Raw genomic sequence first — 15,086 nt, forward strand, 5'->3', positions numbered from 1 at the left:
AATTCTTTATCTTTCCCTTTTTTATTATGCAGAATCAATATAATTTTGGGATTTTGGTGTAGGGCTGCTTGTTTCCCAGAAATCACAGTGTAAGTGTCCTTTGCACGACTATGCCGAGTGTGAGAGCCAGTATCTATCTAACAACATTTATCACACAAGATGCTAATTCCCACAAGAAGAAGAAAGAATACCAGCTAGGATTCCAGAAATGTCAAAAGCTCTCCTGTTTCTCCTCCCTTAGTAAACTAGGTGCTTATTACAGGATAGGTACTATGATGATGAAAGAAGAGTAGTGTCAAAGGTCACCATGGGTGCTTTTAGCCTACATAAATTTGGTGACAGTATCCTCTTTGGGCTCATCTTCACTCATTACAAGCACTTCCCCATGTCACAGTGGACACTATGAGGTGTCAGTACTTCTGAAGGCTTCACAGGCTGTGCTGATGGCTGTCTGGGAAACCCCAAAGGCCACTGCTCCTAAGACAGAAGCAGATTCTAGGAGGGTAAACACTTATTAACATTATATATATATAAATGATAGACTTTTTTTATTTCCCCAGTTATTTAGTAACTGAGATTAGTTCTTGTATTTCTATATATTCTCAATGCCTAGAGCTCAATAACCTGAATATAGTATTTATTACATCAATTAACTAATCAAAAACACACAGGCATAACCTTGGAAGTACTTAAATGTAACTTAAAAGTTAACTTAATTTTAACTTAAAAGATGAAAATCTGATTGTCTAACAAACTTAGAAATGTCAAAAGTTCCTGATACATCGGGCAGACCTCTGATACAGCCAACAGAGATTTTTAAAGGAGGTTTTGGCTCATTCAATCTTGGATGTGGCATTTTGCATGTTTCAGCATATTTATTATCCAGATACACATGATAGGGATATGTTAAATGACAGGGATCATTTCCTCCCTCTGGAATACTAAGCATAGTGTGAAAAAGAGAACTGATCCTTTTTAATCTTTGGGGAAAAATAAAAGTGAGGTAACTTTCTTTTCTAGGAATGTACCAAAAACTAATAATTATGCACCTCTGTTGACACACAGGTACAGGGAGGATCACAGGACAAAAAGGGTACACCATGGCATGCACTTTGAGTAATTTTCATGGGACAGACACTAGTTTGGAGAACTGCTGTCCTTTAAGAACACAAGAGCTGACTTGTAGAATCTGAGGGTCACCGGTCACTTTGACCCTGAAAACAGTCAGCCATCAACATTTTACTCAGAGTTACACTTACACTGATGAACTCACCATTAGCTCCTTGATCAATTTTCTTTTTATTGTAGCCTTGCCAATCATTTCCTTTCTATTTAAATTATTTTCATTGAAATCAGTTATGTTACATTTACATTTATAAGATTTAATTCATTCAGCTATTTTAATGTCCATATTAAACTGTGCAACTGGAGCTTTTGCTATTTTCATTTTTCTTTTGTTTCATGTTTTCTTTTGTTTGATCATTATTTCTATCAAGTCTACATGGTACTGATCTAAGTTTGTGAGGCAGAGAGTCTCAGAGAGAAAGGAGAGTGAGAGGAGAGAGAGAGACACAAAGAAAGAGGCAAATAGAGAAAAGGAGGCTGCAGCTGTGCTGGAGCCTTGACCTATCAGGGCAGAGGTATGCTGCTGGGTCAAAATATGCCTGGTTTTTATCTTGAGAATGTCTCTCACGAATTATGGCACCAACGCAGAGCATGGGGAAATGGCTTTGTCTTAAGAATACTGTATAAAATCTACTCAAAAGGGCCTACTTGATCACTGTAATCTGAAGTGGGTTTTTTTTAATGCTCACCTGAGGACATTTTTTCATTGTTTGTTAGAGAAAGAGGAAAGGAGAGAGGAAGGGAGAGAGAAACATTGATTGGTTGCATCCCATATGAACTCAGACTAGGGGTTGTAGGCACCTGGACTGGGTATCGAACATGCAACCTAGGTATGTGCCCTGACTTAGAATTGAACCCTCAACATCTCAGTTAGAGGATGATGCTCCAACCAACTGAAACACACTGGCTAGGGCTAATATGAAGGTTTTGATGATGCTGACAGGCCTGTTGCATAGTTCTCACATTAGAGTATCTGTTTTTCCTTCTCTACTTCAGTGGTTCTCAAAGTATGGTCCCTGATGTAAAAACTATTTTTGTAGTAGTAATAATAATAAAATAATCATAATAAAGACAATAAAACTCTGTTGGCATTTTCACTAAGGAAGCAAAAGTGATGGTGGGTGAGACTGCTGGCATGTTACCATGGAAGCAAAGCAGTGGCAAGAACCCCACCATCACCCTGTTTTCACCACCACATACTTGCCATAAAGTGTTGTCACTTTCAAGTAAGAATGTCCTTAATGAACAGTAAAAAATATTTATTTTACAAAATTTCAACACTTAGGTACAGGTCTTTTTCTTTTTTCAACAATTAAAATAACTTTTTAAGTTGCCTTTTATTTTTTGTTTAGGTAATATTTCCTTTTCTTTATTTTATTTTGATCATCGTTCAAGTACACTTCTCTGTCCTTTACTCCCATTTCAGCCTACCCACCCATCCCTCCCCACCTCCCTCCCATTTTCAACGCCCCTAGCTTTTGTCCATGTGTCCTTTATATTTGTTCCTGTAAACCCTTCCCATTCTCCTCCAAAATTTCCTCCCGTCTCCCATCTGATCACTGTCAGCCTGTCCTCTATTTCAGTGTCTTTGACTATATTTTCCTTGTTTGTTTGTTTTGTTATTTAGGTTCCTGTTAAAGGTGAGATCATATGGTATTTGTCTTTCATCGCTTGGCTTATTTCACTTAGCATAATGCTTTCTAGCTCCATCCATGCTATAGCAAAGGGTACAAGCTCCTTCTTTCATTCTGCTGCGTAGAATTCCGTTGTGTAAATGTACCATCGTTTTTTGATCCATTAATTTACTGATGGGCATCTAGGTTGCTTCCAACACTTGGCTATTGTAAATTGTGCTGCTGTGAACATTGGGGTGCATAGGTTCTTTTGGATTGGTGTTTCAGGGTTCTTAGGATATAGTCCCAGCAGTGGAATTGCTGGGTCCAAAGGCAGATCCATTTTCAGTTTTCTGAGGAAGTTCCATACTGTTTTCCATAGTGGTTGTCCCAGTCTGCAGTCCCACCAATAGTACACTAGGGTCCCCTTTTCTCCACAACCTCTCCAACACTTGTTTGTTGCTTTGTTTATCATGGCCATTCTGACTGGTGTGAAGTGGTATCTCATTGTGGTTTTAATTTGCATCTCTAGGATAGCTAGCAATATTGAACATCTTCTCATGTGTCTCTGGATCCTCTGTAAGTCCTCTTTGAAGAATTGTTTCTTCAAGTCTCTTGACCATTTTTTAATTGGTTGCTTGTCTTCTTAGAGTGGAGTCGTGTAAGTTCTTTGTATATTTTGAAGATTAAACCCTTGTCTGAGGTATCATTGGCAAATATGTTTTCCCATACAGTTGGTTCTCTTTTTATTTTGATACTGTTTTCTTTAGCCATGCAGAAGCTTTTTATTTTGATGAGATCCCATTTGTTTATTCTTTCTTTTATGCCCCTTGCTCTAGGGAACATATCAGTGACAATGTTGCTGCATAAAATATCTGAGATTTTCCTGCCTATGTTCCCCTCTAGGACTTTAATGGTGACGCAGTTTATATTTAAATCTTTTATCCACCTTGAATTTATTTTTGTGTGTGGTGTAAGTTGGTGCCCGAGTTTCATTTTTTTTGCATGTAGTTGTCCAGTTCTCCCAACACCATTTGTTGAAGAGGCTATTTTTACTCCATTTTATGTTGCTGACCCCTTTTGTCAAATATTAATTGACCATAGAGATTTGGGTTTATTTCGGGGCTCTCTGTTCTGTTCCACTGGTCCAAGTGCCTATTCTGATGCCAGTACTAGGCTGTTTTGATTACAGTGGCCTTGTAATAAAGTTTGGTATTAAGTATTGTGATCCCTCCTATTATGTTCTTCTTTCTCAAAATTGCAGCAGCTATTTGGGGTTGTTGATGGTTCCATATAAATTTTTGAAGTGTTTGTTCTGTATCTGTGAAATATGCCTTTGGTACTTTAACAGGTATAACATCGAATCAGTAAATTGCTTTGGGTAGTACGGACATTTTGATGATGTTAATTCTTCTGACCCATGAACACGGTATATGTTTCCATTTGTTTGTGTCTTTCTTGATTTCTTTCTTCAGTGTTGCGTAGTTTTCTGCATACAGGTCTTTAACCTCCTAGGTTAGGTTAACTCCTAGGTATTTTATTTTTCTTTTTGATATATCGAATGGAATTTTTTTTATTGATTTCTGCTTCTGCTGTTCCATTGTTGGTATAGAAAAATGCCTTTGATTGCTGGATATTGACTTTGTATCCCGCTGTTTTGCCAAATTCATTTATTAGGTCGAGAAGTTTTTGGTGGAGTCTATAGGATTTTCTATGTATGCTATCATGTCATCTGCAAACAGTGACAGTTTTGTTTCCTCCTTTCCAGTTTGGATGCTTTTTATTTCTTTTTCTTGTCTGATCACTGTGGCTAAAACTTCCAGTACTATATTGCATAGAAGTGGTGAAAGTGGACAACCTTGTCTTGTTCCTGATCCTCGTGGAAAAGATTTTAGTTTTTGCCCATTGAGTATGATGTTGGCTCTAGGTCTCTTATACATGGCCTTTATTATGTTGAGGAATGCTCCCTCTATTTCCACTTTGCTGAGTGTTTTTATCATAAATTGGTGCTGCATCTTATCAAATGTTTTTCCACATCTATTGATATTATCATGTGATTTTTGTGTTTGCTTTTGTTTATGTGATGTACATTTACTAATTTGAAAATATTAAACCAACCTCGAATCCCTGGGATGAATCCCACTTGGTCACGGTGTATGATCTTTTTAATATATTGCTGGATGCAGTTTCCCAATATTTTGTTCAGGATTTTAGCATGTATGTTCATCAGCAATATTGACCTGCAGTTTTCTTTCTTTGTTGTGTCTTTATCTGGTTTTGGAATTAGGATGATGTTGCCTTCATAAAAAGAGTTTGGAGTCTTCCATCTTCTTGAAGTTTTTGGAATAGTCTGTGAAGGATAGGTGTTAGCTCTTCCTTAAATGCTTTGTAGAATTCTCCTGTGAAATTTTTCTGGGCCAGGGCTTTTGTGTGTCAGAAGCTTTTTGATTACTGCTTCAATTTCATCTGCTGTTATTGGTCTGTTCAGGCTTTCTGTTTCTTCTTCATTGAGTTTTGGAAGATTATATTTTTCTAGAAATTTGTCCATTTCACCTAGGTTTTCAAATTTCTTGGCATACAGTTCTTGATAGTAATGTCTTGCAATCCTTTGTATTTCTGTGGTGTCAGTTGTAATCTCTCCTCTTTCATTTCTGAATGTGTTTATTTGGGTCCTTTCTCTTTTTTCTTGATGAAATTTCTTAAAAGCTTGTCGATTTTGTTTTTCTTTTCAAAGAACCACCTCCTGGATTCATTGATTCTTAGATTTGTGCTTTTAGTCTCTATGTCATTTAATTGTGCTCTGATCTCAGTTATTTCCTTCCTTCTACTTGCTCTAGGCTGTCTTTCTTGTTGTTCCTCCAGTTCTTGTAGGTGCAGGGTTAGGTTGCTTGAAATGTTTCTTTCGTTTTTAGGTAGGCCTGTATTGCTATGAACTTCCCTCTCAGGCTTCCCTTTGCTGTGCCCCATAAGTTTTGGTTTGTTGTGAGTTAATTTGCCTTTGTTTCTGGAAACTTTTTTATTTCTTCCCTAATTTCATTCTTGACCCATTCATTGTTTAATAGCATGCTATTCAATCTCCATGATTTTGAGTGGTTTGGGTTTTTTTTTCCTTGGGGTTCATTTCTAGTTTCAGTCCCTTGTGGTCAGAGAAAATGGTTGATATGATTTCAATGTTCTTGAATTTGTTGAGACTTGTTTTGTGTCCTATCATGTGGTCTATCTTTGAAAATGTTCCCTGTGTATTTGAAAAGAATGTGTATTTAGCTTCTTTGGGATGAAGGGCTCAATATATATAAGTTAAGTCTACTTCATCTAGGGCATATTTTAATGCCACAATATCTTTGTTGATATTTTGTTTGTAAGATCTTTCCATTTTTAACAGTAGGGTGTTAAAATCCCCCACTATAATTGTGTTGCTATCAATATCTTTCTTGAATTCTTCTAAGATTTTCTTTATATATCTGGGTGCTCCTATGTTGGGTGCATATATATTTACAACGTTTATGTCTTCTTGGTGGATTCTTCCCTTGAGTATTATGAAGTGTCCTTCTGGGTCTCTCTTCATGACCCTTGTTTTGAAGTCTATTTTGCTGATATGAGTATTGCTACCCTGGCTTTTTTTCCTGTGTGTTTTCTTGGGAAATTTGTTTCCAGCCCTTCACTTTCAGTCTGTGTGGTTCTTTTGTCCTGAGGTGGGTCTCTGGTAGGCAGCATATGTGTGAGTAATGCTTTCTTATCCATTCAGCTATTCTGTATCTTTTGATTGGAACATTTAATCCACTTACGTTTATGATTATTATTGATATGTATTCATTCATTGGCATTTTCCTACCTGTGTTTGTTCTCTCTCTCTCTCTCTCTCTCTCTCTCCTTCCTTACTTTCCTTACAGCAGTCTCTTTAGCATCTCTTGCAGAGCTGGTTTGGTTGTGGTGCATTCTTTTAGACTTCTTTGAGTCTCCTGATTTGTCCTTCTGTCTTGATTGAGGCTCCTGATTTGTCTGTGAGGCTCCTGATGTCCTTCTGTCTTGATTGAGAGTCTTGCTGGGTAAAGTAGCCTTGGTTGCAGGCCCCTGGTTCTCATTACTTGGAATATTTCTTGCCATTCTCTTCTGGCTTGGAGCATTTCTATTGAGAAGTCAGCTGCTAACCTTATTGCAGCTCCCTTGTATGTTACTTCCTGTTTTTCCCTTGCTGTCTTTAATATTCCCTGCTTATCTTGGAATTTTGCCATTTTAATTATGATGTGTCTTGAAGTGGACCTTTTTGGGTTCTTCTTGATTGGGACTCTCTGTGTTTCCTGAATTTGTGTGGCTTTTTCTCTCATCAAAATAGGAAAGTTTTCCATCATTACTTTTGCAAGTAGGTTTTCAATTTCTTGGTCTTCTTATTCTTCTCCTTCTGGCATCCCTATTATATGGATATTATTATGTTTCATATTGTCTTGCATTTCTCTTAATCCCTCTTCATTCTTTCTGAGCCTCTTTTCCTTTTCTTGCTCTTTCTGGGTGTTTTTTTCTACTTTTTTCTCTAGCTTGCAGATCTGGTCTTCTACATCATTGATCCAGCTTTTGATTCCTTCTATTGTGTTCTTCAGTTCAGAAATTGTATTCTTCATTTCTTCTTGCCCCATGTTGATAGTTTCTTTTTCCTTTTTCATCTTGATCTCGTTTGCAGTGATTTCATTGTAGTTTCCCTGTAGTTTCTGGTAGCTCATTGTGAGGTTATTGAGCTTCCTGATAAGCTTTGCTTTGAAGTCAATATATGACAGTTGTTGCCTCTATTTCATTTAGCATTCTTTCTGAGGCTTCCTCCTTTCCTTTCATTTGGGGACTGTTTCTTTGCCTTCCCTTTGTTTGTGAGACTCTTCTTGTTAGCCTCAGCTTTTTAAATTGATCTGTTTTGGCTCCCTGGGTTTATAGTGTGAACTTCTGTGGTAGAATACCTGTGAGATTCAGTGGTGCAGTGTCCTTGATCTCCCAATCTCACTGTCATTTAAGTTGGCTCTGTGTTTCTGTTTGGGTTTTGATTGTTGTTGGGTATTTCTTTGGTGGGTCCTTCCCTCCAGCTGCTTAAGTGAGGGTCACTCTGTCCGCCACCTCTTGTATTTTATTGTTCTGGAGCAGGCAGGTTGTGTTGAAGGTGGTTCTTCCATGTGTACAAGGTTTTGAGGATTCTCTCTTGCTCTTCAGTTGTTTGTACTGGGTAGTTTCTCCACTATTTAGTTGTATTTCCAGATAGGTCCTGGATTGAGGTTTTTGTGGTTTTCACTTTCTCCTTCACCTTCTCCTGCTGTTATCTGTTGGTGGTTCCTATGTTGTTGGGTGTCCTCTTCCAGTGGGTATCCTGGTTTCAATTGCTTCTACCTACTCATTTTTGTGATCAGTTGGAGGGGGAAGGCAACATGGTTTAAGACAGTAAGAGAGCATTCTATGATATTGACATTAGCAGCCAGTGGAGAAGAGATAGGAGATCCTTTGGCTTTGTATAGTGTTAACCATGATCTTCTACCCAACTAGCCACTTTTAGAAAGGTTGGAAAGAAGATAAGACTCTTGTTGGGGAGGGAAGGGTTGTGAGTTGGATGTAGAAAGCAGTGAGGTTATGGGAGGTCAGGTTCTGAGGCAGGGTGAGAGTAAAGGATAGTAAATAGGTGTAGTATGTGAGAGAATAGAATTAACCACTACAGTAAACTCTGAAGTGGAAACTCTCAAGTGTGCTAAGATCCGGGAGAGGTGCTGTGAAGTATTTACAATTGTATGGAACAGATATTATTTACAATAATATTAGAGCCACAGTCACATGACAGAATCTATGTGATCTGGATAGCAAAATAGGGAGTATAGGACCTTGAGTAGTGCTAATGGAACACAAGTGAAGTTAAGGAGGGTAAATTAGCAATACACTATGGAAGAGAGAACATGGGAAACCTTTCAAATGATACAATATAATCAGCCAAGCAAAGAGGACTATACAGAAAGAAGAGGAATACAAAAATACTATTAAAATAAAAGGTGTAAGAATAATGAAAAAAGTAACATACAAATATGCAATAAGTTGCAGGTTCTCTGTAACAGCAAAGTGAATTTTGTCTCACTGTCTCAACTGTTGGGATGCCCCCTTTTTGGGTCCAACTCTGGTCTTTTCATAGTTCCAGGGTTTTTTTTGTCTCACTTGTGGGTATTTAAAAAAGCAGAAGAAGGGAGAAGGAAGAGATAAAATTGGAAAGGAAGAAGGTATAAAGCAAGAGATAAGGAAAGAGAGGAAAAAGGTACTGAAAGATAAAACAACAATAAAAATTAAAAAATAAAAGAGTACTTAAAAAAACAAAAACAAAAAAAACCCCAAAACCCTCTTGTTGGTTTCAAACTGGCCAAACCGGTTTTTCTGGTCTTGGTGGCTGCAGCAGGGTGAGGGGCAACTGGTATGGCTTTTGTCCCTGATCTGCACTCAGCCAGTCTTGTGTGTACTCTCCCCAGAGCTAGCCTGATGCCTCTTCTTGGTACCTTGGTGAGGGATTCAGGTCTTCCTGAGAGTGCTCTTTCCCCAGGGTTACCACTGTGGGCTGGGGTACGGGAATGCACACACTCGGCCAGGCTGCTTCAGTCCCTTGGGTTTCGGTGCACCCTCTTCCCAATGCTGTGGGAGTGCACAGGGCATTCTGTGCAAACTTCCGCACAACCTTGGGATTGTTGCCCGGGTGGGTGGGGAGGAAGCCAACTGGCTGTTGTAGGAGAATTCCCCAAAACAGTTTTTCTTTTTGAGAAATTCCTCCTACTCATGCCTGAGGCTCCGTATAGCCCAATTCTCCAGCCAGACCTGTGACTATCAGGATCAGTGCCTATCAATTCGGGACTCTCACCTCTCCCAAGCCAGTGTCCACAGACTCTGTGGATGATCACAGCCCCTGTGTGTTTGCCATTTTGTCATTTTTCCCCTCTCTGCAGCTTCAAGCAACCAGGTCTCTCCCCGTTCTGTTTAAACCTTGATTGGCCAGGGAGGGAGGAAGCAGTTGACCTGGCTCTCTCCCAAGGACTTTGTGGCAGGCCTGCTGCTACCAAGGACTCTGTGGCAGACTCAGGGTGGGAGGTGGGGCCTGAGGCTGCAGGCGCCCTGGTCCCCAAGCTGGTCCCTGGGACCTTATTGTCCTGAAGCACTCTCCTTACCATCTGGTTTTACAGTGTCCACTACAATTTTTGGTTTCTTATTTTCATATATACTGGGGTACTGTTGGCTGTTTGCTCTGTTCCGCTGTAGATAGGCTAGGTTTTTCTCCCATGTATAGGGGGATGTGGAATCTGTTCCCTCCTACTCTGTCACCATCTTCCCTCTCCTGGTTCCACAGTTTTAACACATAAGGAGTGCTGAGACCACAGGGTTTTGGGACTCATTGTTCTTCCCTGATGAATAAATTCTTGGAGCAGCATTTCTCAGAGTGTTTCTTCCAAAACACTAATTTCATGAAATGATTCATAATAAAAGGGTTCTATTCTGGAATAAATTCAGAAAATTTAGAGAATCATAACATGTGCCATTCTTGGAGAGCTTCAATCTATATTAGTCTGTTAGATGCTCAAAGAATCACTTCCATACTGTATTTATTTCATTTTATTTAATCCAGTGTTTCCTTATGCTTTGTTAGGAAGTCTTTGAGAGCAGAACACTCTGGTTACCTGACCTTGGAGAAGGGGCAATCGAACTGCGGAAATCACCCGTAACTCACCTTCAAGCCGAACCACCAGGGGCACCCTAAGTTCCAGCTCCCGGCAGGCTTTGGTGATCCCATTGGCAATGATGGCACAGTTGACAATTCCACCAAAAATATTGACGAGGATGGCTTCAACCTGAACTCAAAAACAGAAAGGTGCCCATCAAAATGCTGACAGTCAACATTCTCAATAATAACTGGCTGAACAATAGAGACCATTAAAAAAGACTCTTTTTCAACACAGAATATAAAATATAAAACAAAAGACCTAGAAAATATTAAGAAAGTTAAAATTTAGAAGTAAACTAATAAATATCTATATACATTATTATATTAACCTGCATTATCCCATCAGTTGCTTCTCTGAACTCAAAGTGAATTCAATCACCACTCATTTACTGTATACTGTCTTCTGCTTTTTCTTATGTACTTATCTGGAACTGTTCTTTTATGAGTAGCATAATATAAAATTTCATGCACTGATGTCTTTTCTCCCCATGGTTTATGCTTAAATGTATCTGTCATGGTGCCTTGTGGAATATTTCAAACCTAGGAACTTATTATTTATTGTTTTGTACTGACAGGCAAAGTTAGAAACTTTTCCATGCTTCTTTAATACCATTTTGATATGCTAGAGGTATACACTCAAAAGTCAGAGATTATAGGAGACCATTCTGCGTGGCATGGGTCCAGCTCGCACTCAGAGATGCACAAGACCCATGCCCATGGATAGGTTCTCCCGTGGGGAATCAGGCCTGTATTGTACCTAGACTGCTATGAGACTTGCTTTTGCTAAAACTCCCTCACTCTGAATTGAGACAGCAAGTGCTTACTGTAACTTCCTAAAATCTATGCTAAGCCTTCCAAGGATGAGTGTAACCAGTTCAACCACTTTTCCCTTTGCATTTACAAATATCCTTCTTCTGTGATGTGATTAGTGGCATCATCTCCTTTGTTTCTGTAAAAGGTAACCACCTAAAGTTAACCTGGGCATAGTAAATGAGGACCATCATGTAATGTACCCAGAAAAGAAAGAAAGGCCGGTCAAGACAAGGGCCAAGGCTTTTTCTCCTCTTGAGAGAGAAGCCATGCTGTCCCTTTTCCTTCACAGGACTCAGTAGTCTGTGTGAATTTCTCGTGCCTCATCCACAATGTAGTGGATCCCATGAGCTAGGGTCCACATCAAGAGATAGCCTAATTTTCTTAGATAACATCCTTTTTTTTAAAAAAAAATGATATAGGTACCCAAAAGAAAGATATATAAGCTCATACTATAAGTTAGGATATAAGGAAAGTCAAGACATTGAAATTTTTTAGAATTGTAAATTTAAACCCATCATGTTAACCCATTTGTGCATATTCCATATTCAAAGGTGTGTGGGCAAAAAATATTACTTGTCCTGATTTGATAAATAGGTATAAGAAAACCCTACATAATTAACATGAAGAACAAGATAATGAAGAGAGTTCATTACCTAGATTAATTGGTAACACCCACAGAAAAATGGTTATTCATCAAGCTGGAGGCATCAAAATTCCAACAATAGAATCACAATTAAATTATGTTGCACTAACTGCAAAGCACATATGAGTGTGCTACTTTCCAGTTTAAATCCCATTACTTCAATATTCTAAATTAATTACACAAAGCATATGAGAAGAGTGCCTTACATTTGTTCAGCACTTAACAATTTAGAAACTGCCATTACATGAACCCTCAGTTTTAAAAAATCCTCACTGGAGGGTATGTTTATTGATTTTTAGAGAGGGAGTGAGGGAGGGGATGAGGGAGAGAAGCAGAGAAAGAGAAGCATCAGTTGGTTGCCTCCCATACATGCTCCAATCAGGGATTGAACCCAAAACCTAGATACGTGCTCTGACCAGGAATCAAATTTGCAACCTTTTGGTGTACGGGACTACACTCCAATCAACTGAGCCACTTGGTTAGGGCTGAACCCTTTTTTTAATTTTGATCCTTGCTAGAAAACTATTCAGGAAGTACAGGGAGGGTGAGCCCTCTGTAGTTGAGAAAGACATTCAGAGAACTCACATGATGTGTCCCAAGGTCACAAAGTTAATACGTAGCAGTGGTGAAGGTCAAAGAAAGCTCTCCAGAATACCAATCTATTTTTCATTCATGCCAGCTGTTAGAGCTGGGATCTAGATACACACAACATGGGCAAGGTACATACCTTGTCTTGCACACAGTTTCTTCATCTATACAATGGGAATAATAGTACCTGGTCCCTAAGTTTGTTGAAAGGCCTAAATGAAGATAATACTGTATATATGAAGTATTTAGTACATGCCTGTAAAGTACTTAACTAATATTTATACATACATTTACTTCTTTTATTTTAAATTCTCAACCTCCTACCCTCCTCTCCTTTGGCAACCATCAGGTTGTTCTCTGCATCTGTGGCTCTATTACTGTTGTGTTTTGTTTGTTTATTGTTGTTGCTTTTAAGACTCAATATTTAAGTGAAGTTATATGGCATTTGTCTTTCTCTGACTGATTTCACTTATCATAATACCCTCTGCATCAATCCATGTTATTGCAGGTGGCAAAATTTCATTCTTTTTATTTCTGAATAATATTCCATTGTATGTATATATACCTCATCGTCTTCATCCATTCATATATTGATAAGACACTTGGGTCCCTTCCATATCTTGGCTATTGTTAATAATGCAGCAATCAACAGAATGGTGCATAGATCTTTTCAAATTAGTGTTTTTGTTTTCTTTGGATAAATACCTAGAATTGGAATTGCTGAGTCATGTGGAAGCTCTATTTTTAATTTTTTGAAGAGTCTGCATATAGTTTTCCATAGTGGCTGCAATATACATGCATTTATTTCAACAAGCAATGATGAAAGTGGGCAGGTTACCTAGACAGCAAGTAAAAATTAAGAAAACCTTTCAGTGGATTGCAGCTATGTTGAATTCAAATAGAAAAATGAACTTATTGACATTCAATAAATAGGTAACGACTTAAGCAAATAAATGAGCAATATTTTTGAAACTAATTACAGATTGGGGCTACTCCCTAAAAAGAAATCTCTCATTACCATTCACAGCAGGCTGACTGGTAAGCAGAAGCTTGCTTTCTAATAACAGCTTTTAAATGCTGTTAGCACTGAGGCTTGTTATAGCAGCTGTTTCCAAATAGCTGTGGGATGGAGAGGAACTTGCCAGGATAATGAAAGAAGCAACATTCAAGAGCAATGCTGGCTCCACAGGTTCCAGAGAGGAACTCAGGACCAGGAATGGCCAAGGCTCACTCAGGTTTGTGCAGAACCACACTCTCCAATAAAGCTCACACTGGCACATGAACATCTCCGCCATGTTCCCACTGGCAAGGTTTTCAAGGCTGAGTTCAGATATCAATTGCTTCTCAGTGATGTCATCCCATCTCATCACCTCAGAGTGATTACTCTGTTAGTCTATTTCAAATGGTATGATTGCTCTGTGGAGTAGCTGTATCACATACAACATGCTTACATGATTCATCTATATAGGGAGGAGAGGGGGGCAAGAAGGTACATGATGCACATGGCTCTGTGATTCAATCTACTCAGTGTGGGTGCATCCTGGAAGAAGTGTCAAATATGAGCTGTGGATCTGGTGTCGCCTCAGGTGGTATCAGTTCCCATATGTCTCTTACATATCAGCATCTCCTGGTGTTTAATGAACATCTGACATTAAAAATAGATACTCTTCATATGATAACCACTTCAAGTGGTGCTGAACCTGAGGAAAAGCCCTCTTTCATTATTACTTCCAATGGAGTAATAATGGGCTTTGTTAGACTTGCTGAGAAGTGGACTGTTGTTCTCCAATGTAGTTTACTCACCTCTCTTGCCCTACACCCACCCCCAAAATGCAACACTCCTGTGTGGGTCACCTTTGTGCTCCTCTCCAGTAGGACTATGTAGTGTTTCCATCAGCAGCTAGTGCAATCCATGACACAGTGTAATCATCTAATAAATAACAGTTTCAAGAATGAATGAATTAGATCAATTTCAACAGATATTCACTGGTAATCATCTTTGCACCAGGCACAGAGTTAAGAACTTGGGACAAGGAGTTAAATAAGGTATCATTGTTGTCAAGGAATGCAAAGACTAGTTTGAGAGCCAGACTAGGAAACCAGCAGTTACAATCCTGGGTCTAAAGATGTCTCAGAGCCACGATGAGGGCAGGGCTAGGGATGTAGGCTGTTGTGACAAGAGGCTTCTTGAAGAGGTGATGTTCTAGTAGATGAAGGGAAGGAAAGAGCAAGAACTTGAGTAGAAGAGAGCAGCCATGATGAAGGCAGGACTGTCACCCAACTTGGTTCATTCAGGAACTACAGGCTGACTGAGAAGTAACCTGAGATGCTGCAGGCCTGGTAGAGTGGCAGGGGCCAGGGCCTGGAACCAGGATGAGTACTTCTTTTCACTCATTTCTTCTTTTTCCAGAGAAGTCTTTAAAGTAACCTCCCTTGAGGGATAGCGAAGGAGTGACTGGAAAGAGAGGGAATGAGGGATGGAGAGAAGAGATGAACAGGAGATATACAGAGCTATCATGTGAGGGCAGTGGGAGTGAGAGAATGAGTGAGAGCAAGAAAGAAATCAGTAAGGGAGGAAAAGAGGGAGAAA

At 39.1% G+C, this 15,086-nt stretch overlaps 1 protein-coding gene across 4 annotated transcripts in view; it reads right to left on the minus strand.

Moving 5' to 3' along the window:
* The window catches only part of SUCLG2 (succinate-CoA ligase GDP-forming subunit beta), a 277,613-nt gene that overhangs the window by 16,493 nt on the left and 246,034 nt on the right, over positions 1-15,086 (minus strand). For all 4 annotated transcript variants that reach the window (XM_045832402.1, XM_045832400.1, XM_045832399.1 and 1 more), the window contains one exon: positions 10,459-10,579. In XM_045832402.1, coding sequence (XP_045688358.1) covers positions 10,459-10,579 — 121 coding nt within the window. The remainder of the gene's footprint in view (positions 1-10,458; positions 10,580-15,086) is intronic.

This window comes from Phyllostomus hastatus, unplaced genomic scaffold (genome assembly GCF_019186645.2).
Source record: "Phyllostomus hastatus isolate PE091 unplaced genomic scaffold, TTU_PhHast_1.1 phas_contig_16, whole genome shotgun sequence".
Lineage (NCBI taxonomy): Eukaryota > Metazoa > Chordata > Mammalia > Chiroptera > Phyllostomidae > Phyllostomus > Phyllostomus hastatus.